The 27,657-nt window shown below is 40.1% G+C and overlaps 2 protein-coding genes across 13 annotated transcripts in view; both read left to right on the top strand.

Annotated features, from left to right (window-relative positions):
* The window catches only part of LOC111566794 (CUGBP Elav-like family member 2), a 29,091-nt gene extending 20,833 nt beyond the window's left edge, over positions 1-8,258 (top strand). For 3 of the 12 annotated variants that reach the window (XM_055007853.1, XM_055007892.1, XM_055007888.1), the window contains 6 exons: positions 546-683; positions 1,302-1,430; positions 1,712-1,888; positions 2,070-2,216; positions 3,519-3,699; positions 4,624-8,258. In XM_055007853.1, the coding sequence (XP_054863828.1) occupies positions 546-683; positions 1,302-1,430; positions 1,712-1,888; positions 2,070-2,216; positions 3,519-3,646 (719 nt within the window). In that variant the 3' untranslated portion in view covers positions 3,647-3,699; positions 4,624-8,258. Of the gene's footprint in view, positions 1-545; positions 684-1,301; positions 1,431-1,711; positions 1,889-2,069; positions 2,217-3,518 lie in introns of all 12 variants that reach the window. The other 9 variants (XM_055007875.1, XM_055007896.1, XM_055007870.1 and 6 more) reach the window with 7 other exon arrangements.
* A 4,074-nt stretch (positions 8,259-12,332) lies between these two features.
* dhtkd1 (dehydrogenase E1 and transketolase domain containing 1) lies at positions 12,333-26,698 on the top strand. The gene is made up of 17 exons (XM_035946940.2): positions 12,333-12,504; positions 12,692-12,844; positions 14,187-14,398; positions 14,529-14,723; positions 14,908-15,177; positions 15,976-16,147; positions 16,435-16,633; positions 17,586-17,898; positions 17,989-18,073; positions 18,160-18,299; positions 19,412-19,562; positions 20,407-20,513; positions 21,426-21,590; positions 21,676-21,758; positions 22,688-22,854; positions 25,675-25,760; positions 25,860-26,698. Exons 1-17 carry the CDS (start codon positions 12,333-12,335, stop codon positions 25,959-25,961), a joined length of 2,772 nt encoding a protein of 923 aa, XP_035802833.2. The 3' UTR covers positions 25,962-26,698.
* Positions 26,699-27,657: the final 959 nt, after the last annotated feature.

Raw genomic sequence — 27,657 nt, 5'->3', positions numbered from 1 at the left:
TCACAGAGTGAAATGAACAATCTACCCTTTTCATCCCTGTGACTCTACAAGCACATGGTTTTAAGTACCTTAAATCACATTACTCCTTCAGATCAGTGGCATGCAACATGGTGCTTAATAACCCACAAAGCAGTTTGAAACTACAATTCACACTTTGCTTGAATTCCTTTATGTACAATAGTGCAAAAGTCATCAAACATTATGATTTAATGTGACTGAAAAGACAAGAGTGTTGCACAGTTATGAAGGTGATCAGATTATGTTCTGAGGATGCATTGGATGATAACTCGACCAATTAGAGTCAGTGTAAAGCAACAGGACTGACAAGAATGTCACAAATCCCAGTTGTTCAATGGAGAAGAGGCAGAGGGAAAGAATGTTTTCTAAATGATGTCAGCACCCTAAAAGCACATCCCACTTCAAACATTAAAGATGCAATGTTAATTTTTGCTTTCTGGAGAAGTCCATTCCCTCTAAGACAAGAAAACGAGCATAAATTAATTGGGATTTTATTTATAATCACTTCTGTGTCTTGATACTCACAGCAGGTGTGAATCCACTTCAGCTGCAGAACCTAGCCACATTAGCTGCCGCTGCTGCTGCAGCTCAGAGTTCTGGCAGCCCAACTTCCACCAACGCCCTGTCTACAAACAGTGGAGCCCTGGGAGCACTGGCCAGTCCTGGTAATTAAACTACCATCATGAGCTGAATTTTTAGTATGTGCATGTGCTCTGTATACAGTATTAAACACCCAGTGCGATGTAAGCCCTAAGGCAGTATCATAATTATTTTGTTCCAGTTGAATTACATGTTTATGGGTGTGCTTTGACCTTGACTCATTGTAATTTGCTCAGTTCACCTTGTTTGGTACGTTTGTTTACCTTATAATTTAACATTTTATTCTAAAGTCTAAATAAAAACCCCTCACCCATAGAGATGTACATGTCCACAGTCAGTCATTCTGCAGCTCTTCTTCTCTTCTGCAAACCTCCCTCATCTGCTATTTGCCTAACGGCCCTCAGCCATTCCTCATTTATTTTATGGGAGTTAATCACCCACATATAAAATTTTATGAGAGCCCCCATTTCCATTTAATCTGTGTAAATATACATAGGCTCCATCTGTCTGAGTTTAGCATATGGCTGCTTTGGTAATGACCTCATTATGAGACAGATTTTTAACTGCGCCCTTGCTACTGTGTCATCCTCTCATAACCACAGCAATTTCTGGCAAAGATGCCGTACATGAAGAGCAATGTGAGGTGTTTGAGCATATGTCCTTTTTGTTGTGTCTTTCAATAGCAGGGTCATCAGCAGGGTCCAGTGCCGGTGCTGCCATGAACACCTTGGCATCTCTGGGCACTCTGCAGAGTCTCACTGGGACCTCTATGGGCCTCAACAACCTTAACGCTCTCACCAGCAGCGTCAGTGGTGAGTGTCTCATCTCCAATAGCTGAATAAAATCTCTGAACAAATTTGCTTGATTGGTATCAGTTGAACCCTCTCCTCAATGCTGCATTAAGCGTCCAGATCCACTCCAGAATAGGAAGGCTTTAAAAGCTGACTGTTTTTATGTTTTTGTTTGTTTGATTGGCCAGCTCAACTTGCAATAATGTGTTTATTAGTTTTTAGTAAATATATTAGGGGTATCTTTGCTATAAAAAAAAAACAACAACTTTAGCACGTGTCAGAGCGTTTGTTTTGCCTTGCAGGTATGGGGGCCATGAATGGTGGCCTCGGAGCCTCCATGGCCAACGGGTCAGCAGCCAGCTCCATGGATGCTCTGACCCAGGCCTACTCAGGGATGCAGCAGTACACCGCCTCCGCCCTGCCCTCCCTCTACAGCCAGTCTCTCCTGCAGCAGAGCATTGCTGGCAGCCAGAAGGAAGGTGAGCAGATCCTCAGCCCACAGCAACACTTTGGCATCAAATCTTCACATTTGTGACGTATACAGTTTCAGGAGCATGTTTGTCAAGTGTTGCCCCAATATGATTGTCATGTTGATCATAAAATGTAAGTGCAACTAGACTTAGAGTTAACTTGAGTGTCTGATTTGCTTACCAAATGGAGTAGGGCCAGAGGGCGCCAACCTGTTCATCTACCACCTGCCCCAGGAGTTTGGGGACCAGGATCTTCTGCAGATGTTCATGCCTTTTGGAAATGTGGTCTCTGCCAAAGTCTTCATTGACAAACAGACCAATCTGAGCAAGTGCTTTGGTAAGTATGTAGACACTGCTGGCTTCTAAAAGCCTCTTAATAGTAATTAATATACCTTGCTGGTCTGCTTCATGGTCTGCAGTATATTAGGTGTCTTTATTGCCATTTGTACGTTTCTGGATTTTTACCAGTCTCCATTTTGAATAAAGCTGAGCTAATATTGATCCAGTGCAAGGAAGAGCCAGGCACTACTTTCTGTTCTCTGCAGGACTGTTGCACCTGCCTGTGTCTATATTAAGTGTTGCTGCTCTGGGTACATCAGACCTGTGTCATCACAAATGTTTTATGTTTGCACAACTTGCTTTGATTTTTAACACTTTGGATTGCATTTAATGTAAAATGAGTTCATGTTTATCTAAAAACATAGTTTTACAATTCACAGTGAGAGAAAAAGCAACCAGTCCTCCCATGTAAAAGACTTTGTTTTATTCTGCATAAATGGCACAACCAACTTTGCAAAACAATCATCAATTTATTTTAGAAATTTATTAATGAAGTTTATTATATAGTAGTTTATTAATGAAGAGGTAGTGAGACTTTAGCCATGCCGGAAGCCTTACTAGCTTGAATTTAGCTAATTAGACAGATATTATGCAGTAAAATGAACCTGGAATCTTTGTGTAAAGTTTGTTCACTGTTTAGTAACTATAAATTCACTTTTAAAGTCATTAGATGATCTGTTCTAGTACTTTACTGTAATAACCGCAATTTCTGATCCCAGCCTTTAGTCCTTTCCTTTAATCAGGGAAAATTAAATCTCTCTGTCCTTTTGTTAAAAAACATCTGAGAAAAGTCTGTGCGGCCTGAATCTTTGCGGATGTAGTGTAGAAGGCAACCTAATATTTAAATTTTTTTTTTTACTTTGTCTTCAGAACCATACAAATTGATGGGCCAGTTTTTTAACCCTCTGAATCCCAAGCTATTTCAAGGGGTTTTCTTGTTTCTGTAATATTTTTACTCACTGTGACTCATTTTTCAGTGTTGTGTAGAGTTCTGCACCTCAGTGGAAACAGCACAACCATTAGTAGAAGCAGAGAGATGTTAAAGATGTTTTTTTTGCAGCAGGACACAGCTATGCCATAAATACATGGAAAAAATAAATTAAACTCAAATAACTTAATTTTTTTTTTTTTTCCAATCGGCAACATGTGTTAACAATACTGGAGGAAAATAGAGACTCTGCATATTGCAGTATTTTAATTCATGTCAGCAGGTTTTGGGCCATAGAGGGTTTGTGCCAGAAAAGGGTGTTTGGTTGCTGTTCAATGTATGTAACACGCGACTCCACTTGTTTGTTCTCAGGGTTCGTCAGCTACGACAATCCTGTGTCTGCACAAGCTGCCATCCAGGCCATGAACGGTTTCCAGATTGGAATGAAGAGGCTGAAGGTTCAGCTGAAGCGCTCTAAGAACGACAGCAAACCCTACTGATCCTAGCCCCGGGGCCTTCACCCCTCCCCAGCTCTAACGCTAGCACTGCTAGGGTAAGTTCACCCTCCAGCCAAGGTCACCACAGCAGAGACTCAGTGGGGCGGGGGGAAAGGAGCCCACCACAGGAGGGAGACTCACCCTATTCCTAAAAAAAAAAATGGTTGCAATGATCTTTCCACATTTTGCTGTATTTCATTCCTGCAGTTTTATCATGTACTTTGAGTCTGATTAAATATTTTAATGTATATGGTTATTTATGACTATCACTGGAGTCAGTGTTCGCTGGAGGTATTTTGTGTCACTGTATTTAGTGGAGAGCATCAGGTGTGTTTCCATGCCATTTCATTGCCTTCAGGTCAAGCTAGACAGGTTGACTAAGGATCAGTTGTTGTGCTGAAGGGCTGAAGCCAGGCCACACAGACCCCAAGCCCAGAGCTTCAACCTGTGTTTGGCTTTTTCGTGTAGTTTGTCTCATCCGTATCATCGTTAATGTGAAATCTTTTGCACTCTAGATTCTTCAGTCCCCTCACCTCTCCTCTCTCTCCCCCGCCCCTCTTTCTCTGTCCTCCTTCATTATCTAAGCCATGTTGAGCTAGGCTACCTCTCTGTGTATCTATTAACAACCTCTTCCAGTCATTCCATCCATCCTCCAAGTCTCCCACAAGGGACTGGCTCTAGATGGATCTGTTTGGGTGCCAAGTATACAGTTTGTGCATGTTGGAGTCTCTGCCATATGTCCTGGTGGTGTCACTTCCTTAAATCTGTGTATTGTTTTTGTGTGTCGAGGAGGGGGTGTGTTTACCCCTCTGTCCTTACTGTATGTGGTGACTGGCATTATTTTTGTTGTTTTTTGTGCCTCATGGCTAAACGATTCTTGTGCTGTGCCCCTAACTTTCTCTTCTCTCCTCTTTGTTCTCTCTCTCTATCTCTCTCTCTCTCTCCTCTCTCCTCCTTTTGTGTTTTTGTTCCTTTTTTAGAACAAATCTCCATGCCTGTTTGCTCATCATTAGCCTAGCATGTCTTCATGATGTTGAAAGCCAAGCCAAACTCCTGGCCTCATCATCCCACCATTGTCTGTGATGTCTCTCTAAGCTCGCCTGACCAATACCTGGCCACCCACTGACCTTGACCTTAGCTCAACCTGATTTTTCTGCATGTATATTCATTTTTTTCTTTGCTTTTTCTGTGTAGAAATGTGACAGGTGGGAGAGAGGTCAAGCAAAATCAATGTGAAAACTTACCTATGTTGAATTCGTTTGAGACCTTTTTTTGTTTTTGCAAGTGTTTTAAAAACCTGTGGGATTTCTTATTTTTAATTTAGCTTTGTTTTTTTCTTTTATGTTGCTTTCTTTTTACCTCTCTCAGTAAAGTTCACTTGAAAGTTGAATACAGGGATTGGCACGCAGCTGTGCTATTTGGTGCCATTAGCAATATGTTGGCTTCTTAAAAAAACATGCTACAGACCACTTTCCAACACTTTTGAAAGTCTGACCAGTAAAATCCCTCTCAGTGCTCTGTAATGATCTCTACATTTTGCTGGCAGTGTGAAGATTTACACCAAGGCTATTTAAAAATATATTTTCTTTTCATTTACAAAAATATCCAGTGTATTTACCTTTTTTTTGGAACTATTGATGGCACAATAAAAGGTACATTTGCTCTATTGAGAGAAATGACTACCTACATGAGTCAACTTTTTTAGAACTGATTCACAAATAGACAATCTGTGGTTTAAATGCACACTTAGATTACCTATATTTTATACCATTGAATCTATAGAAGTTTAACTAACAGAACCCAGGCAAAACTTTGGGTTTTTTGTAGATTATGTTGTAATGTCATCTGTGTTGGGGGGGTCTTCAGTGTATTACATTTGTAAAGAGGACTAAAAATCAGTTTGATCAGCGTGACCATTTGAAGGTCACTACTAGTAAATTAAAACATGTTAAGTCAAAAATTCCTCAACATTAATTGTAATTCAAAGTTCTGGTTTAAAAAAAAGTCCTTTTTTTTAAGGGTCACATTTTGAGGCAATTTTTTTTCCTGCTTTAATGAAGTGTTCAACTTCCATGGTACGTCTTGTTGACTTTCTGTGAATTTCTCATTACTAATTTAATTAATGGATGTTTCACTTTGGTTTAGTTTGAATGCCTCATGTTGGAAGATGATAATTTACACTGTCTGTTAATCATACAGATGCCAGACAATGTATTTTTGTTCTATTTTATTTTGTTGTTAAAGTGCCCATGTGTCAAACTCAGTGTTTTTGAATTCACAACAACTTTATTTGCTGAACTATTACCTAGATTTTCTTTACATACACATAGACACACACACACAGACACACACAGCGACACAAAACACTTTCTGTGGTTGCAATTGTGGGAGCCCCTGAAGAAGAGATCACTCAGACACAACACCCAACCTGTGGGTCTCTGCACATTTTAGACACACACACCTGTTTATTTTTTTTTTCCTAGTTGTTCTTTTAAGTGACTTCCAGCGTCATGTTTCAGTCGTACACGATGCACAGCACATTAAAACAAATAAACCCACCACGATAGTGTTGGTTTACAAATACATTCCATGTTTTCAGCACAAAGTTTACACTTTTTTTATCAGGGTGGTATTTTGTCCTGTTGTGCAACACTTTGTTGAGACAACCCTGGTAAAATAACAACCACTTCACCCCCCAAAGAAGGGTTCCCTAAAACTGCGTACCTGGTGGCGCTAAAGAGTTGTCAACTCAGGGTTTTTTTTGTGTGTGAAAGTAGACACTCACACAGGATTTATGACACAAAATGCACAATTATCACCATTTGACCTTTTCAGTTCGGATTTTTTTTTTCCTTTCTCAAAACGCATAAATGTTCCAAAAAAAAAAAAAAAAAATCAAAGGTACCAAATTTGAAATGGCGCTCCAGGGGAAGTGTTAAAGTTTTGTAAGGAAATGTTAAGCACAATTGTGGGAGCTAATCACTTTTGCAGAATGTTGTGTGTGTGTGATTATGATCCCCAAATTTTCAAGGTACCACCGATTTCTCTTTTAATATGGGCATGTGCTTTTTACAGTGTGTTTTTCTATCCAAATGCAATACAATATTCAAAGTGCCATATATACGTCTAGAAACTGCCTACACATTCTTATTAGGCCTTGGTTTAGAGATTGCTGCAGTTCGCCTTTTTTTTGTCTATTTATGCCAGTGTCATGAAAGCTCTTGTCACCTGCTAATGTCCCCTTTTTCCTCCCCAAACTCTGTGTGTTGAGTTATTGGTAAATATGTGTTGTGATGTACTCAATTTGAACAGTTGGTTTAAAAAAATAAATTGTAGATAAACAATAAACTTCCCTATACATTTGAAGGTTAAACGTCTTTCTTAGTGAGTGCGAACACGTGTACTGTAACACTTTGCCCATACAGATCGTTGAGGAAAAGTCAGTTTGGGAGCCGTGTCAACATCTTTAAGTGGTCTAAAAATGTGTGTCCGATGCTGAAAATGATTGCAGGTCTGTGGCAATGCAGTGTATGGTGAAGTGTTACTGTGAATGAATATATATATACATTTACAAAAGAAAACAAACAAAAAAAAAAAAGAAGCACAATGTACAGTCCACAGCAGTCCCAACAGGAACTCGACTCACTTCAGGGGCTTCCATCACAAATCACGATCAAGCTCTAACAATCACTTTGTTTCTTCTGTTGTTTTTCATATTCTGAAGTGCTATTTTTGACAGTGTGGTAGCTTTGCATCTCTATAGATATTGTCGTGATCCAAAAGAAAAGAGAAAAAAAAAAAGTAGTTTTCCTGTGTTAATTTCTTGTCTGATAATCGGTAGGACTTTGTTCATGTTCCACCAATAATTTAGTAGATGTTTTGTCTTGTCTTGATGAAAGCCAAAGTGAGTGCATCTTGATGTGATCTGTATTATACATACAGTGCAGTTTTTTTTCTTCTGTTCAGTCAATATCAAATTTTTGAAACTGGGTGGGATTTGAAAAAGAAAAAAAAAAGACATACACAGGCTGTCCAATTTCTACAACTGGTTGTTCATATGTATTTTGTACCAGTGAAGCTTTTTATATTGGAAATTAAAGGATAAAAAAAAATCTATATTGGAAAAAAATTGTCTGGCCTCTCAATGTGGCCTCGCCTTGACCAGGTCTTGAGTTTGGCCTCTTGGTGGTGTCAAGCAATTTTTTTTTCTTCTTTCTTCTTTCTGTTGTTTTGCTTTTGCCTCTAAAAGATGCCTGATTTGGATTTTACTTGGATCTCTACATGTTCCTCACTTCGTTAATCCGTTTCAGACTCGGGGAGGGGGGGAGGGGGTTGGGATCCTCTAAATCGTGGTAAGTTTCATGTTAGTATTTGTGCTGTCCCACATAGTTTAATGGTCATCAGGATTTCGACAACTTGTGTGGATAATTGTCTTAGTTATACAGTTAACTGTTTAGTTTGAGCCTTGCTTTTTACCTGTGTAGAGGTTTCTGTTTTTTCCCATAGCGGAGTGTGTAGCCGAAAGACTCTGTGTTCTTTTTTGGTCAATGTTTGTTTATGTGTGGTGTGTTTCTTTGCCTCTGTCTCCAAATTAAACCATTTCCCCTAATATGGACTGTGTGTCTTTGTGTCTTGTGCTTGTCCAGTGTTGTAAAGGCATTTTACAAACCACCCCTCCCTCCCCCAGTGTGTCATGTCTCGCTGACTTGTTTCTCTTCGTTTCTGCTTCTCTTTTCTTATTTCTGAGCTGTAGCGGATTCAGGTGGATAAACCAGGGTTGTTGTTTTTCATGTGAACTCCCAGCTATGCTATGAGGCTGGAGGTGCGACAGAGGATTGTTTGAGGTTTCAGTGATAAAACAACCAAAAGAAGCCGCATCTTAAGCACAAATAAATGAACATTTGTGCCAAAATTCTAAATAAATACTGTCAATTAAGTGTAAATGGTGATAACTGATTAATGCTGCTACAGTTTAAATAACAAGAAAGTCATTTGAAATTGACTGGCACTCATGCCGATAATTTCCTACAGCTGAAATACCAAATATTCACTAATCCCAGTTTCTTAAATGCTTCGAGGATTTGATGCTATTCCCTGCCTTCCAAGAGATAAAAGCAAATATCTTTGTTTTCTGCATTTATTTTCAGCTTCTCGTGATTATTTGCTTCTTCTCTTAAGTTTTTTTTCATTGTGTTTTGAATATATTTGGATTTTGGACTGTTGGATGGGCAAAACAACCAGTTTGGGGATGAAACCTGGCCCTTTGTGGGATTTTGCATTCAAAATAATAAAGAGTTACATCACGGAAATGCCCCAAATTCAAATATTAATTCTAGAAAACGATCATTAGCGCACTTTGCAAAACAGAAAATTGATACAAGACTTCATTTGTCATTGTAAAGTGGCCACAGAGTCTCCAGCTGTCTACATTTATTTTATGTCACCAGTCTATAATGTATTTAACTAAAATCATAAAGTAAAAAGCATTTTAGAGTTTGTCCACCTGCTACAGCTACATGAATTTTTTTTCCTAGAATGCCCCTTCAGGGAGAAGCATCTGTGGGTTTGGAGTGTAGTAGCTTTAACAGCACAGCAACTACAATATCACATAACACAAGAGAGACAAAGAGCCTCACCCTTTTACCAAGACCCAACATGTTCTGCTGCATTACAAGAACAGTGTGGGAGGAGAAACTGGCATCTCTCACTAAACTGTTTCACCCTCTGCTGTCGATTCCGTATAAATTAGCAGCTGTGGGAGGATAAATCCAAGATTTTTAATTTTTTAAGCAACAAACGTATCGACAAACTCGGTACAGCGGTGGCAGACAGCCAGAACATTTCAAAACACTGGGGAGAACTGTGTTGTAGAGGATCGTGGGGGAAGATGTTGCAGGTGTTTCCACGTTCCGAGTCATCAAAACACGCATTAGGATGTAATTAGTCCCAGTGCTGAGACATAGGATGACTGCTGAAAGCAATGTGAAGTAATGGTTTCTTTATAATGGCTCCAGAGGTCTCTTAAAATTAACCACAAAGTCCAAGGTAGGCATTAGAATTTTATTTACATTAAAAAAAATCTTCCTCTTTATGGAAAGTACTATACAACACCTCCACCCAGTGGTAGAGATCTAAAGTAGACCTGAAAAGAGCAGCTTGGGTGCAACGCTGGCTCAAAGTATTGGCATTTTGTAAATATACCTGTGAATGTTTGGACATGCCACACTTCTGTTACAAACTGGTAAATATTGCTCCAGCAACAATATATCCAACATCCCTGAACTGATAAAGCAGGTAAAGAAGAGTTTTGTGACAATAATATTTTATATTATTAATATTGCTTAAATATCAGCACTCCTGACTGCTTTATACTGGATATATACAAATAGTTTTGCATCAAAAAGGTCATCTCAATTATTTATCATTGATCCTTTTGAATAGATTTTTTTGAAGGAGGCCTCAGATGTACAAATTATGGGGGTTTTCATTTATTTTTACATTTTAGTAACTTTTTAAGGCAAATGTATTAATACAATGTTGGGCATCGTTGGAAACAGAATTTTTGTATTTAGAATCACATTGTTTGAACAAACACAGAATAACTAAGGGTTCATTTCCAGGGTTGATTGTTTATGCAGCCCCGTAACAGTACAGATCATGAATAATATTCAAAGAACTATCATATTTTATGAATTGCAATTTATTAAGAAAATCTGGATTGAGATAAAATTGTATTTAAAAAATTACTTGATTGGATCTTAGTCCCAGTGATGTCTGATCCATGTCAAAATCATTCTCTCTATTCTGAATGACACAACTCAAAGCTTTAACAGATGAAACACATTCAGAAGTTAGATCTACTTCTATGAAACATCATAGATATGTTATTTCTAGTAGTAGTTTTATATGTTAAAATTATCTTAGGAGCTTCAGTGGACATCAATTGTACTTCTCTTTTAGGTTCTTAAAGACATTTCATCTCTCCTCATAGAGGCTTCTGTAGTTCTGACTGATCAGGAGTTTCATCATTTTAAAGTCACTCCAGCTCACATGGCTTATGGCCCATTCACGACAAGGACTCTCATGCTTCAAGGTGTGAATCGTTGTGAAACCAGGTGGTAGAACAGCAACGATGGCAATCTTAGTGGAACTGCCAGTTTGCACAACAAAGAACATGAATCTGAAATGTCGGGAGTGGCTCAAGATATTAATGAAGGTGAATCCTTCTAGGAAGCGATTGTATCACTGTGGTGTAGGTGTTTGATAAGTGGTGCGGCAGTCTCACTCTTCTGCTTAGGGATAGTTGTTCCTGTTTGACATGGATTCCTTCACTCATCTCTGTAATCATTTGTCCTCTGTCCAAATGTGTACTTTACTGTCCTCAAAGGAGTGTCCCTCATCCTTCAAATGCAGGTTGATGCTGAGTCTTGTCCTGAGGAGCTGGTTCTCCTGTGTTGAGCCATGCACTTATGAAAATGTTTAGTCTCCGCTATACAAGTCTGTGCACAGTGGACCCAGGTGACTGACATATACAGCGTTCAACAGCTTGTACAGTCCTCAAAATTATTCATACCCCATGGAAACACTAGAAACATTAAAGCGAACACAATACACAAGAAATCTGTTCTCTAATGCAAGACCTATAACAGGAAATACTAAGTTAACCCTTTGATGCGACCACATCAGGAGATACCCATTTTCCATTGGATTTGGGTCACTTTTGACCCATGTTATGCATCAAAGGGATAAGCTGGGAGCTCAAAACCATAAGGCATACCACAAGAACAATAAACAAATAACCTAACTGAGCCTGCTCGGACTGGTGCACAGCCAGCAACTAGGAAGTGTGGGGCTGAGGCTCAAAAGTGGGGGAAGCGGCGGCTCGGAGGTGGGTCAGTAGGCAGCGACGGCAGGTGGAGGCTGAGGCCGGTGCTGGTCTGAAGATGGCGGAGGGAATGTTGGAGGTGAGCCAGATGACTGACTGAATGGGAGGAAAGCCGGCTGGCTGGTGAGGAGGTGAATCCAAAAACCCCAGAAGGCAGGTGGTCACACGAAAGGAGGCAGTCCAGGCTGAGAGGAGAACAGAAAAACCAAAATTACTAGAGTTCACAAAAACAATAGGTAGAATGACTAGGTCAGCGCCCATTTCAGTGACAGAAGTATTGCACAAATATTGGCCAAACTGTCAAAAATGAACTGAATACTGTTTAAGGAGTTTATCCCTCACATTGTGGTTTCATTGGCATACATTCATAGATAGGCTATTTCAAAATAAAGAACATTTCAGCAAAACAACAATAAAATCATTTGACATCCTGTTGGGAAGGTGTAATTTTCGAGGAACACTTGAACGTAGCACAGATATCTACTTCCCACTTGTTGCTCTACGTCACGCTCTACTTCACTTAAGTTGGACATTTTTAGCGATAGCTTAAAGATTACATATTTTTGTTCCAAACTGGAACGCACTACAAACCCTAACCTAGTGATTTAGTGTTAACTAAACAAAAAGTAATTATTTTCTGACACTGGTGTTGTGAAACTCGTGCAGGAACTTCAGCCAATCGGCTGCCGGTGCGGCTTCTCCTCCCATACCTGCCCCCCTGACCGCAGTATGGCCGACGTCCCGCTGCACTAGGTTGGCGTGTGTAGCTTTCTCATGTAAGATTACAGATTTACAGCTGAAAACATGTCGGCCGTGCTGTTCCTGAGGAGCTCCCTGAGCAGACTGCCGCCGAGGGCCGCTCGGCAGGTCGTCGGCTGCTGTTATCACACCGAGAAGGGCGTCTACGGGTACCGACCCAAGCGGACCGACCGGGAGCAGGAGTTACACAGAGACCGGATCGCAGCGTTGAACCAAGGTCAGTATGGGGTTAAATAACTGTACAGACACTTAACGAGACGAGGCTGTGTGGGGCTTTAACAGCGTCTGTGCCAAAGAAAGGCGCCACGTTTGCTGTTTGCGGTTTTATCTGCAGTTTGACTCAGTTGAGCCCGTTTATCCCGGGTCAGGACACCCTCACTCCTTCTTCTTGCATGTGTGCGCAGATCACGGTCTTGCCCGTCTGGTGGAGGCGTACAGAGTACACGGACACAAGGCTGCTAAAATTAACCCCTTACTGCCACACACGCCTGTTGTCGACACCGTCCCGGAGATTGAGCTGCTGACTGGCACCATCACTGGACCACTGAACACCTCAGGTAGGACACAGCTGTGGAGGGACAACCCAGCCTGGATGCTGGTCACATGGTCTCTGTTCAAACCAGGCTTTCTTACACATGCATGCAGCCTTAATAACGACCTGTTGTTTGCAATTAAAGAAATCACTGAGTAGTTTCTTAGTCATTCTGCTCATAGTCATCCAGTCTCATTCACACCTTGAGTCATGTGAGAATACATCCTGGAAGCCTCTTGGATGGGAGGTGAGACTTTGTCAACTACTGAAGCTCTTGGAATTGCTATAAAAGTCATTTCTATTCTCTAATAGGAACTGATTGCAGTGAAAATAGTGTTCAGATCTTGAATCTTCACATTCTTGATTGCGGTGAGTGTGTTTGAGTGACGTTCTGGTACAACGTGACTGTTCATGAGACCTCAAACCCCCTCAGCAGAGCCTGAGATTCACAACATGGAAATGAGTGAGCATAATATGAGCACACTGGACTGATGTACACATGTAAATAACATGCTGCTCTATGCACACACACACACACACACACACACACACACACACCGAAGCTCTGATACTAAACAAACAAGAAAACACGCACGCACACAATTATTTAATATGACAATTTTTTTCCTAATTTTCCTATATTTTTTAAGGATTTGTCAGAACAGTCACTTTGCATTTCGCTGCATGTACTGTTTGAGTATCTGATAAATAAAAACTCTTGAATTTTTAATCTTGACATTCTTTGATGAAGTGAGTCCTGTAAGTCAAATATCACAACTAAGTAAAAATACAAATGTTTTATCATAAAAACGTACAATTTAAAGGTAAAAGTGCCCGTTATGTGGTAAAATGTCTCGCTGATTTTCAGATTATTGGGGAAAAAACATCTCTGTCCCCTGCTGTGAAACACAGTTGTGGCTGCTCAAACTGGAGCAATGCTAAACAACTATATATCTTACTTGGTGATGTGTAATATATATCCTTGTTAGTCACCATATATTGTATTGTATGCACATGTTAAAAAAATCTCAATCTATAAATAGTTATTCAGCAACCCTGTGTAGAGCGGTTAGGTCATAGACCACATGGGTGCAAATGCTGTCAAGCAAACAGTCCCTGGGTCAGTTCCTTGCTGGCCAAACCTTTACTGTCTGTCCACTCCTTTTTTATCTAAATTTCCTGTCTCCTTCTGCTGTACTATCTAAATAAAGGCAAATTCCAAAAACAATAAAAATATAGTATTGACCTCAGCCATGAATGCACGAGAGTGAAAAGTACTCTCTCCCCGCCAAGTAAAACACAAGTTATTACACATCTTTCTTTAACCTGAGATGCAGCTGTTACCTACTTTTCATGTGCTTCTGTAGGTCTGCGGCACTTTGGAAAGGCCCAGGCCTCAGTGGAGGAGGTTCAGGCCTACCTGGAGGAGGCCTACTGTGGCCACCTGTCAGTGGAGACCAGCCAGCTGAGCAGTCTGGAGGAGAGGGAGTGGTTCGCTGACCGCTTTGAGGAGCTCAAAAGACAGAGTTTCTCCCCAGATGAGAGGAAGAAGCTGGCCAAGATCATGCTGGAGTCTCAGGTAGGTCAGTCCGAGAAGATAGAGGAAGATAACATCTGTATACAAGCATGAATTGGGTGACACATCATAAGGTGATGATGTCTCAGTTTATGAGCATCCATTTCTTAATATTTTCTCTCCCAACCTGTAGGAATTTGACCACTTTCTGGCCACTAAGTTTGCTACTGTGAAGCGTTATGGAGGCGAAGGAGCGGAGAGCATGATGGGCTTCTTCTATGAGCTCTTCCACCATTCGGCCCACAGCGGAGTCACCGACGTTGTCATCGGCATGCCTCACCGAGGCCGACTCAACCTCCTGACAGGCCTGCTCAAGTTCCCTCCAGAGGTTAGACAGCCACGTTTAATGAGACATGCACACTTTGACGTGATCCGTGACCTTCCAAGATGAGGTTGTTTATGTCGCTCCGCTGTAATCACCAACACAAGTAAACAGCCTCTCCGCCGAGGGCTAAACAGGGGTGAGATAACGTCAAACAGCATCGTTCTGCCGTCGTTTTTTTTCTCCCCAGCTCATGTTCCGTAAGATGCGCGGCCTGAGCGAGTTCCCTGACACCTCGCCTGCCATCGGCGACGTCCTCTCCCACCTCACCTCCTCGGTGGAGTTGGATTTCGGAGCCGGACACCCTCTTCATGTCACCATGCTGCCCAACCCGTCTCACCTCGAGGCCATCAACCCCGTGGCTCAGGGCAAAACCAGAGCCAGGCAGCAGCTCAGGAAAGAAGGAGACTATTCACCTGAAGAAGACGCCCAGCCGGGAGACCAGGTCGTCTGTCTGCAGGTAGGAGATCACGAACTCAGAGACACACAAGCAGCCAGACTGTTAGAAACATTGTCAGTTTTGTGACAGAGCTGTAGTCTGAAATAAAACTTGGCACAAGTGATTTACTTGTTAGTGTGGATTTGAATCCAGGCGAATATTTAGTAGTTTTAGTAAAGAAAGTCTGGCTATGTAGCTGTTTGTATTCTTTCTGAGGTACAGACGCTGATTAAACATTTGTTGGCATATGTATCGTCTTGGACGTTTGGCCTTCACTTTGCAGAATAATGTAGCTGCAGAGTTGCAACTAGAAGACTGTTTTCACATTTATGTGCTGAAAGAGAAGAGTTTCTATCACATTAAGCCCCAGTTTAAGACATATGTTAAGAAAGACAATCTTGATCCAGTTTGCAGCTCTTTAAAGTGTGATGGAAAAACCTTTGAAAGCTCCAGTGCAGATACAGTGCATTGTGCTTTGACTGAAGCAGGGCTATGAGTGCCTAATAGTTAAGGTTTAAAAGTATTTGCTTGGATTGTTCATTAAAGAAAAAGAGTTTATCAAAAAGGGAGTTTTTAACAAGTTGTTGAACCTTTTTGTTAACAAAAAACAGATCAAGCACAAATTGTTATTCACCTTTGTGTTGAAACACATCTGGAGTGAATCTTAATTTTGTCAGTTTAGTATGCTAGAATGTCAGAGTTCATGTAATTGTATTTACATACAATGTACCTTTATTCATTTGCTAAAGATTTCCTGATCAAAACTGCCTGCATAATTCAGAAATCTTCAGATCATCACTGTTATTGTCTTCTCCACAGGTCCACGGTGACGGATCCTTCACTGGCCAAGGGATTGTTCCGGAAACACTGACCCTTTCAAACCTTCCTCACTACAGAGTCGGTGGAAGCATCCACCTCATTGTGAACAACCAAGTGGGCTACACCACCCCATCAGAGAGAGGGAGATCCTCGTTGTACTGCAGTGACGTCGGTCAGTAAAACGCTCTAACAGCAGCAGCATCCACTCAGCTAACACCAACATGCAAAGAAAATCTATCAAGGAAAACCATTTTTCACAAACTGACCAATTTTGAGATTATTATGCTTCCAGAACATGTCTTCTTTTAGATAAGTGGAAACAAAATGTTTAAAATACACAATTAGGTGCGTGTTTTGATAGATAACACGTCATTTGAATATTTAGATATTTTATTAAAAATATGTCATACAAAAAAAACATCACGAACCATATAATAATCAGAAACAGTTGTTCTACAGGTAAGATGGTGAACTGTGCGGTGATCCACGTGAACGGAGATGATGCAGAGGAGGTGCTGCGAGCCTCTCGGCTGGCTGTGGAGTATCAGCGGCGTTTCAGGAAAGACGTCGTCCTGGACCTGATCTGCTACCGTCAGTGGGGCCACAACGAGCTGGACGAGCCCTTCTTCACCAACCCGGCCATGTACAAGATCATCCGGTCAGACAAATTCACCCTCTTTACTTCTTAGTTTGAAGTTTACAGTTGCGCACAGAAATATACAGCTGTGTACAAGAAGAAAAGTGATAGATTAGTAGTTTTATTCATCAGTTAACGTCATACAAAGTGCAGTATACTGAAACTTTTTTCACTAAACTAAGAGTAAGCTTTTTTTAAATCATAAACTACAGATGTTTAAAATGGTAGCTGTGAAATTTTAGGTTAATATATCAGATATATTTGCCCACCAACCCACTTTTCGAATGTTTACTTGAGCATGGAAATTTGAACTTGTACTTGAAAGATAATATCTGAGAAACTATTAAAGATTAAAAAAAAAAAAAAAAAAAAAAAAAAAGAAACTTACATTTTCACTCAGAATCTGCAGCATTAGACTAGCAGGTTAAATAATCTTTGCTTATAGGTGAGTTGAAATATGAAAAAAGTGAAGCTGTCATGAAAAATCTCATCTTTGAGCACACATTGGCAAAAAAAATTGATGATGCAAAAGGTAACCAGTGATATTCTGTGAACCACATGCAGCTGCAAGTCACAGTATTACAAAATAAACAATAGAATACTTAATAAGTGATTGAGCAGGTATGACAAGTTGTGCCACAAAAACCTAAGTAGAACGTGTTGACAGGCCTAAATGGAACTGATTCACCATCAAAACACATCACATTCACTATGCATCAAACAGCTGTATGGCTTTATTTTGTGTGATTTTACTCAATAAACAATACTGTGCTTTGTAACACAAGAAATCAGCATTTAAGGACACTGCAGAGGAGGCAGAGGAACATTATGCATCTGTCTTATGATTACTGACAATGCTAAGCCAGATTTAATTGTAATTTTTGAGCAATATTGCTGAGATTATTTTACTGAACTTAAAAAAGAAAATGCTAATAAGGCTAAGAGATGATGTCACATTGTTGCTATTTTTCAGGTCCCGTAAGAGCGTCCCCGACTCCTACTCAGACCAGCTGATATCAGAGGGTCTGATGACTGACGCCGAGCGCGACCAGATCAAATCCAAACACTACGGCATGCTCAACGACAAGCTGTCTAACATGACGCTGTACAGCCCTCCGCCCACCAACCTGCAGGGCCGCTGGGGCGATCTGGTGGAACCGCAGGCCAGAGTCAGCACCTGGGACACGGGAGTCGCCGTCCCTCTGCTGCAGTTTGTAGGAGCCAGATCTGTGGACATCCCTGAACAAATCCAGCTGCACAGCCACCTCGGAAAGACCCACGTACAGGTACGGCCAGCGCCCCTGTTAGCTCTGTTGGGTGGTTGGTGAGACAGCAGCTAAACTATATGTTTTTTTTTTTATCTTTTGTGAACTCAGGCTCGGTTGCAAAAGTTGGAAGAGGGAACCAAACTAGACTGGTCGACAGCAGAAGCCCTGGCGTTCGGCTCGCTCCTCTGCCAAGGTATGTGTGTCTGTAGAAAAATTTGCTTTAGATCAGTTGGAGGTGTCACTGCATTTTGTTTCATTTTTTAATTAAATTTGCTGCAGGCTTCAACATTCGAATCAGCGGGCAGGACGTTGGAAGAGGCACATTCAGCCAGCGACATGCCATGGTGGTGTGTCAGGACACCAACGACATGTACATCCCTCTGAACCACATCAGCCCTCAGCAGACAGGTTTCCTGGAGGTAACACACTCCTACAGCAGATAGAACCATCAGAGTGAACATATAAAAAACAGATCAGGCAATTTTTGGATTATTCATTCTTTGTAAGATGGCATATACACTGCCTGGCCAAAAAGAAGTCGAACACTAATATTTTGTTGGACTGCCTTTAGCTTTGAGTGTGGCACTTATTCGCTGTGGCGTCATTTTGATAAGCTTCTGTAATGTCACAGCATTTATTTATGTCCAGAGATGTATTAATTTTTCACCAAGATTTTATATTGGTGATGGGAGAGTCAGACCGCTGTGCAAAGTCTTCTCTAGCACATCCCAAAGATTCTTAATGGGGCTGAGGTCTGGACTCTGTGGAGGCTAAATCATGTGTGAAAATAATGTCTCATGCTCCCTGATCCACTCATTCACAATGTGAGCCCCATGAATCCTGGCATCGTCATCTTGGAACATGTTCATGTCATCAGGGAAGAAAATCTCCATTGATGGAAAGACCTGGTCATTCAGTATATTCAGGTATCTTTGGGAACATAATGTTGTTGAACCTGACCAACCCCAGATCATAACTCTAACCCCCACAGGCTGGTAGGAACTAGGCATGATGAGTGCATCACTTTATCTGCCTTTCTTCTTACCCTGATGCCCCCATCACTCTGGAACAGGGTAAATCTGGACTCATCAGACCACATGATCGACTACATTTGTTCCTCGAAGATGATGGTTCACCACTATCCTTCCAGGTTTTAATAATGCGTTGGACAGATCTTAACCTGATTTTAATAGTTTCATCTCCTTAGTTGTTTTCTTTACTTGATACAGGCCAATAATTTGATCCTTCTGAGACAGATTAACATCCTTTCCATGACCACAGGATATGTCTTCCAACATGGTTGTTTAAGAAATGAGAAGCTCCTCACTGCATCATCTAGGGTTAAATAAGTTGTTGCAGCTGAAACTACAGTAATTATCCAATGGAAGGCTCTTACCTGTTTGCTGACTTAAATCCAGATGGCGACTTTTCTTTTGGCCAAGCAGTGCATTTTGTCATGTGTAATATGAGAATATAACTTCTCCCTGTGTGTTGTGTTGTGTTGTGTTGTGATGTCTTTGTGTGTCTTCAGGTGTGTAACAGCCCGCTCTCTGAGGAGGCAGTGCTTGGATTTGAATATGGTATGAGTATCGCACAGCCAAAGCTTCTGCCCATCTGGGAGGCTCAGTTTGGAGACTTCTTCAACGGAGCGCAGATCATCTTTGATACCTTCATCACTGGAGGTGAACATTTGAGCGCACTGACATGTTTGTTAACAACAAAAAACATCACATGTGAAACTTGTAAGCGAGTTCCTGCTACCACTGCTCTGGACTCTGGGCCAACGTGTGATTTTTGACTCCACTGATAGCCTTGAACAAGATAGGATGTCAGAGCAGAATTCTGAGACCACTTAGAAACCGAACCCCAAGCTGTCTGTTTTTTTTTGGAATTTTTGTCACATTTTTCCTTACTGTGGGATAATTATTTACTGCAGTATAAAGTCCTGCACTTCTATGGAAACAGCACAACCATGACTAGAAGTAGAGAGAGCTCAGAAATGTCTTTTGTGCAGCATAACAGTTATAGTGCCAGAAATCATAAAAAGTTTTTTAAAAAATAAGGTAGAATTTCTTTAACTGGTCATTTTACAAACATTGGAAGAACCTGGAATCAACATACAGTGTTCACATACTGGAAAAAACGAAGAGGTTGCTCTGTGACACAGCCTGTAATTCAGCCCAGTTCAACTGAATATGTGCAGTGAGGAGTGCAGAGTTTTTTGTTTTTGTGTATAGAATAACTGATTGTGTTGACATATCACGAGTCTAAGCCCAGATTTGGTTCCTTTTTCAAACTGCGCATCACTCACACAAGATGAACATCCAATGATTCTTTGTTTTCACAGTTTCTGTCTCTAATTAATGGTGTAATTTTGGGACTTTTTTTTCAACTTAACATGCTTTTTAAACGATTGTCAATGAAGTTAATACATTCTGTGGACTTCCTTAGTTTTCTTTCTCAGTTTCACATTCTCTCTTCCACCTACTTTAAAGAATCACCTTCACAAAACGTTTATGTTTCCAGGTGAAGCCAAGTGGCTGCTGCAGTGTGGGATGGTGATCCTGCTGCCTCACGGCTACGATGGAGCTGGACCTGAACACTCCTCCTGCCGTATGGAGCGTTTCCTGCAGGTCAGCAAGACAGTAATAATGACTTCACAACTTACATCGTATTTACAAATGGCAAACTCCACTAATTTTAACTTAATATTATGGAAATACCTGAAATCCAAACATCATGTAGCTCATGAAGCTACTTAAAGCTACTTCCACAACACTACATTTGAATGTCATTTTAAAATGGTGACAATCTATGTCTAGATTAATGTTTTTTTACTGAACTTTCTGAAAACTCACGTCACATGAATAGGGAAGGAAACTTAGTGACAAGAAAGTGTCCATTTCTTCCCATTCACACGTCAACACTTACCCTTGAAGGAGTTTTCCAAAAGTTCACTTTTCAGTCATCTAAAACTGTTTGGATGAAAGGCCAAAACATTTGTTGCGTCTTACAAAATAACCGTCAATGTGTGAATAAGAAATTAATCTACTTTTATTGGATTTAGTGCTATGCTGTCATCACACAGTAATTTTTAACCTTCATACAATTGACTCACACATATTATAAGTTGTCCTTAAGTCAGAAACGTGTGAATTTTTGTGTTCTCTGTCATCTTGGAGAATTTCATTTAGATTTAATGTTTTACCTCAGATGTTACCTTTTCATTTCGGTCCATTTGTAGCTTTGAAATATACGATTACAGATAGCAACGTACAAAGAGTTTTATCTGTGGACGTGAGCCATCTAAGCAAGCACTTGTTATTTTATGTTTAGTTTAGTGTATGTTTGTACAGAAACTGTAAAAAACAACAAGCGTGGTGATAGAGATGCTCAATGTCGGTTTTCTTCAGTCATTCAATAACAAGTGACTGCCAGTCACACGAAGTAAATGAATCATAGAACATCAGTTTTTCAGTGTTATAACAAAGAAATTTCAGAAACAGAAATTCCTTAAAGTCACTCTTGTTCTTTTAACCTTGTAGATGTGTGACAGTAAAGAGGAGGGTGTGGATGGCGACTCTGTGAACATGGGGATAGTCAACCCCACCACTCCTGCTCAGTACTTCCACCTGCTGAGGAGGCAGATGATTCGAAACTTCCGCAAACCTCTCATTGTGGTTGGACCCAAGACGCTGCTGAGATTCTCTGTAAGTGCTGCAGATATTCTAAAGAACCTCCCTTTCATAGATTTTTTCCATCACAATGGCTGAATAATGTGTCTGGTCTTCCCAGGGCGCGACGTCCAGTTTAACTGAACTGGCAGCAGGAACATCCTTCAGGCCGGTGCTGGGTGATACTTCTGTGTCAGGAGAAAGGTACAGCTTTAGCAATATCAGAATCAGTTTATATCGCCAGTTGAGTTTTTACATACGAGGAATTTGACATTGTGATTTGGCGCATCACAGTAAACACTGAAAAGTAAAGAATTTTAAAGAAGGATAGAAGTATCAAAAACAAGAAAAGCACTCAGAGAGTGAAGCCAGTCAAAGCTGCTCGGTTGTTGTATGATTTCCGACGGATAAGTCCGAATAAGTCCACAGCGGTGGATTTGTAGTACGATTGCAACCATGTGATCGTCTGCAGGCAGCTGACGTAATGTTCACTTGTTGGTATAGTTACAGTGACATTGTGCCGCTATCTCACAAAGATACAGAAATCTTTAACAAGTCTGTGGATCCAGACTATAAGCTGCATCACTGCCAGTATCTAATCGCTTGGGCTTTGTGTCATTTCTGACCTTCCCTGAAAATTTCATCCAAATCCAATTTTCCGTTTTTGAGTGATGTTGTGCACAGACAGACAAACGTACACAGATCGTCCCATAACACCGCTGCTGAGTAACAAAGACTTTCAAGTCAATAGACAGCAAGTGTAGCAAATCTAAGTAATGTTAATGATTTTTAAAAAGTAATAGAAATGTTTAGGATTTAAATATTTGCAAATTGTTTGCCTGAGAATGTACAAATTTACATAGCATGTGATGTAAACAACTTGAAATGTGCAAAAAGCCTTGTATTAATGTAATGCAGTGAGTCAGGGTGTACCGTGGAGGGTGGGGGAGAGAAGTCGGGTCACTGTGGGACTCTGGCCTCATTGAAGTGTGTAGAAGTGTGTGAGATTGTTCTTAATATTGAGTCTTCAAATGTTACGTCTGCAGTGCTTTTTTATTCTAAAAACACTCTGAAGGACACTTGGCTCATAAACTTTTATGAAGCCTAACCAAATGTTTTCTGGTTCCACACAGTGTCCAGAGGGTGGTGCTGTGCTCAGGGAAGCATTACTACGCCCTGCTGAAACAGAGGGAGACCTCAGCAGCCAACCAGAACACAGCGCTGGTCCGTGTGGAGGAGCTGTGTCCGTTTCCTCTGGACGCTCTGCAGCAGGAGCTCAAAAAATACCCCAATGCCAAAGGTAGTGTGATCCCAGTTTACAGCCTTTTACTCTGAGCGAACACACTGACTTTATGGATGCACTCACACCTTCAGTTTGTTTAGAGTCATTGTAGAAGTTTCCTTTTCTTCATACCAGGTAAAAATCACGAAAGAAGTATCTAATAAAAGAGGATCAGAAGAAATACTAACGAGCTGAAGTTCCCTGATAACAAATATTAGTTTCATTTTGGAATTTAAGTTTTCAGCTCTAAAGTCAAATATTTTTATGATTATTTTAGAATCGGAAGCTAAAATATAAAGTTACAGTAATACAGTGCATATGGTTGCTTTTTTAATATAATATTAACCTGGGCCGGTTTATTTTGTGTCAATCAGCTGCACTTTTCAGCTGTAGATTTACTATTGTTTACAGCAGCCTGTTTTTAGACCACAGTGTCAAAAGTCTGTAGTCTCTTTGTGTCCACAGTTCCTCTTTAAAAACACATTAGTCCTGTGCTTTACAAGATATTCAAGGAATTCCCCTTTGCGACATTTGAAAATACCACAGTCTGTGACCGATATACCGAAGGGAAACACTTTTCACAGTGCTATCCATAATCAATTAAAACATTAGAAGAGCATGAGAAGGAACACTCAATAAAACGGAATAACAATTGAGATAAAAGTACTTGGTCCATATAAGATTGTGCCACAGCAAAACAACATTCAGTCTCTTCGTGTTTTGTTTTAATCCTCTTAACTTTGCTTTTCTGAGAAATCTACACATCGCTATCAGTCGTCTGGCCGACTAAAAATAATCAGGTTTTTCTTGGAATTGCCGAGACGCAGGTCTGCCAACTCCTGCTGTAGTTTCAAGGTGACGCACCTGTTTACTAAATGTCCTGGGGAGGTTGTTAAATCTGACTTTGTTGTTTGGGGAAAGGATTTAGAGTAAGCCTTTCACCTTTGTTGACAGAAACTTTTGATATTTATTCATTATTGTTTTAACATTTGTTTTTACTTGAATGCAAAGTAGTTTTCAGACAGACCGTTGTCACTCTACAATGCAAACATCAAACTGTGAGTGTCAGGAAGAAAAACAATTACAAAAGCAGCCACGGAAGTTGAGTCATAGTAAGTTGAAAGCCCTTCAGCAGAATGCAGAACAGTAGAAATCTGTCACCGCTTGTCTGAGAGTTCTCAAGAAAACATTAGTGCACTTGTAAGTAAACCAGAATTTCTGCTGGTACATGAGTGTCTCTGACAAACAGCTAAATTATGAGCTTCACACGACCAGTTTTCACTGCAGGGCTGTTGTCTTACATGTTATTTTATGCAGTTTTTAAACATGAGGAACTTCCTGTCGGTGTCAATATCCTTCTCTTTAGTGAAGAATTATTTTCCTGCCCCCTTCACTTTTACAGTTTCTCAACTATTCACTGAAACTCAATTAAACTTATGTCCTCTGTTCATCCAACTGCCAAAGTCAAGATAAGAGGAGCTCTGAGTTTATCAAAATGTTAATATGCTCATCTGAGCTGCCTTCACTTCACAGCATTTCACCAGTAGCAAAAGGCGAGCTGCCTTTTGTGAGGAAGACTTACAACTGAGGGCTGAAAAAAAGCCCTTAACTCTGCATTATTGGATGCTTGTTGAGAGATAAGTCTCCAAAAAGATGCTAGAACTGACCCACATTTAATGATAATGGCATAAAAAGACAGTGTAGTCAGGATAAAAATAAAACTGAATATGAGTTATGCTGTTGATGTCAAAAATAGTAGGATTTTTATACAACATAATTGCATAATAATCAAAATAGTATCAGTTCTTTATCAAAATATAGGTGATTACTGGGTTAGTGCATCATAATGCAACAATTTGGCTTTTGTTGTTCTAAGATTAGATTAGAGAAGATAGAACTTTATTGACATGAAAGGAATTTGTTCCAGATATTGCTCAGAAATAGAAAAAAAACATAGACATCAAGAATGAATGCCTAATATAATAGACATAAGATATAAATACGATACATTACTACAACTAAAGATAAGTAAGCTGAAATAAGACAAGAATAGAAAAGTAAGTAATAATAAAGGCAGTGATTGTGAGAAGGTAAAGTAATGTTACACATACAGATTAAATATTGCGCATAATAACAAGTTAATCAAACTTTTAATCGTACTTTGATCAATGACCAAGCATAAATAGTCCATGAAAATTTTACACAGCTTAAATTATCAAGAATTTAATTAAATAAAACTAAAATAAACTGATTTGTAGCATTAGTGTCATTATTTAATAGTCTCACCTGGTGTTATCTGTTTGAACCATTATGTAAAAAGACTGCCTGCAATATTCATATAAGAAGCTGAAACTTGCAAATGATTTTCTTCAATTAAAGAAAAAAAGCACTGGCATAGCTATCTCCTCATCATTCATGTCGTCGTAGCTCTGAAAGATAGTAAATATAAAACAACACTATATCTTTTTTACAAGTTTACAACCGTTATCTGCACTAATAGGGTGAGCTGCTTAAAATACTGTTGAACAAGGTTGTACTACAAGGCTTGAGTTTGTTCATTTGTGTTGCTATTAGTGTGATTCTGAATGAGATTTTCTTACAGCTGAAACAAACCTTGAAAGTTCAGGTTTCACTTCAGTTCTCTGTATCATTGTTCCCCACCAAACATACTGAAGTAAAGCAGTTTCAGACTGATCAGGAATTTTTCTGCTGACGAACAAAACAGCAGCTTCAGCCAAAGTGGCTCCTAATCCACAAAGTCACCTCTAAAAACACTGAATCGTGTCCTTTTTTTGCTGTCGATCGTAATCGTTTTTTAAATATCGAACGATCCCACAGAGTTCATCTGGAGTCAGGAGGAGCCTCAGAACATGGGTCCCTGGTCGTTCGTGGCCCCCAGGTTTGAGAAGCAGCTGGCCTGCAAGGTGAGCAGTGTTTGAAACCGTCCAGACTGTAATGTGGAGCCTAACGGTTGAGAAATGAATCATATTACCCAAATCGACTGTGTCCTCTGTCCCCATCAGCTCCGGTTAGTGAGCCGACCTGCCCTTCCTGCGCCGGCGGTCGGCATCGGGACCCTTCATCAGCAGCAGCAAGAGGCCATTCTCACCGCTACCTTCTCCTAAGACCTACCAAGACTGGAAGCTAAAATATCTGTATAACAAGCATCGGTACGAATCTACAGACTGTATCTGCTGCAAAGGCTGCTGCACTGATACACGGGACCTTTACACAGTGTCTTCACATAATAGAGAAACCAAATCAAAGGAAATGCTCAAGAGGAAGGCAAGGTGGGATTTTATGTCTGCTTGTTTTTCTCTATTTCAACACGCCTGTATTTTTTAATTGTTGAAGCTTAGAGGCTCCCCACTCGAAGGCCTTAGAGACCATGTTTACAATGTGACCGTAGTAGCAACACACTTTCATAATTTTCAGGATTGTGCACAATACTGTGAACGTGTCAAGCCTGTACAATCAACAGCGTATTCATCTCATGCATGTAGTGTGTGCGAGTTGTTCATTTTTGTACTGTTGAGAATAGAAAGTAACACTATAAGGTTTGAAATCACTGAGCATTAACCTTTAAATAAGTATGCAAGACTGAGAGTGATGGACAAACATCACATTTTAAGAAGGAGATGAAGCTGTTTCTGAACAAGCCGAGAAAGTTACCATTGTCATTTTTAAATGTTGATCCTACTCTGAATTAGTGACACGTCATCGTCCAAATTTAGACAGAGATTGTTATTATTTAATCCGTTTAAACTGGCACTTGAATTAAAAATTGTGGAAATAAAGGGCTAATGTACATAAATGAAATCTGAATATTTTCAAATAAAGATATTTTCATGTTTGTGCATCATGTTTTCACCCAGTCTCCTGGTTGTTTTAGAGCAGGTGCTTCTTATTTGTTCAGTGTTGGAATTGTTTCTGAAAAAAAAGTGTTGTTACACATTACTTGCTACTTTTTTACTTTTTAGACCACTCATTACTTTAGCATCATTGCCTGAGATACATTTTCATGTAATTGCTAGTTAATATAGCATAAACTCTTCTCTGGTTGTTAATTCATTCATTCATTCAAAACATTCTTTATTTATTCATTGAGGTTTCCCTCATTTCCAATGCCGTCGAGGTTACTGACACATTAAAACCACAGCACAATAAAACAAGTACAGAATAATCACTGTGAACAATAATCTCATCAGCGACAAGGTTGATCAAATAAAATCTGGTAAAACAAATTAAACCCTAAAAACTAATTTTGGTGTATCAAAGTTACATATTTACATGTTTGTTTCATCATGGAAATCACATACGCAGATCTATGAAGTCCTCACCCCGTCTCCACTCATCCCTCTGCTGCTCAAGCACACCAGCTCACCTACAACTGTTCAAACACTGTAAAACTTCTCCACCTTACACAATGGCAAGATGGAATATTGGAGTAATTCAGTCAAACACATTCAAGCTGGAAACCAATTTTGAAAGACTACAATACAGAAGTCCTGCCCTGCATGTTGACAGGATTGGTTCCTGAGGTTTGTTACTTATGAAACCCTGGAAGTCTGAATCCATGTTTCTCGTACTGTTATCTGCTCACTGCCTTTTTCAAGCGGAAATGTTGAGCAGTGCTTATTTCGCTCACAATATGTCATAAAATGTCAGAAGCAATACCGGAAAGACATGTTAAGGAGGCCAAAAAATAGATATTTTACATGATATAATATTAAATCTTACATACACTATATTCGCTCACCCATCCAAATAATCAAAATCAGGTGTTCCAATCACTTCCATGGCCACAGGTGTATAAAATCA

Source organism: Amphiprion ocellaris, chromosome 3 (assembly GCF_022539595.1).
Source record: "Amphiprion ocellaris isolate individual 3 ecotype Okinawa chromosome 3, ASM2253959v1, whole genome shotgun sequence".
Classification (NCBI taxonomy): Eukaryota; Metazoa; Chordata; class Actinopteri; family Pomacentridae; genus Amphiprion; species Amphiprion ocellaris.
This window is presented reverse-complemented; position numbering and strand designations above follow the sequence as displayed.

Excerpts from the sequence above, each read along its gene's own strand:
- dhtkd1 (XM_035946940.2), top strand. The coding sequence starts at position 12,333 with ATGTCGGCCGTGCTGTTCCTGAGGAGCTCCCTGAGCAGACTGCCGCCG. Across the intron at positions 16,634-17,585 it reads GCCATGTACAAGATCATCCG|GTCCCGTAAGAGCGTCCCCG; the intron begins GTCAGACAAATT and ends GCTATTTTTCAG. Across the intron at positions 21,591-21,675 it reads AGACGCTGCTGAGATTCTCT|GGCGCGACGTCCAGTTTAAC; the intron begins GTAAGTGCTGCA and ends TGGTCTTCCCAG.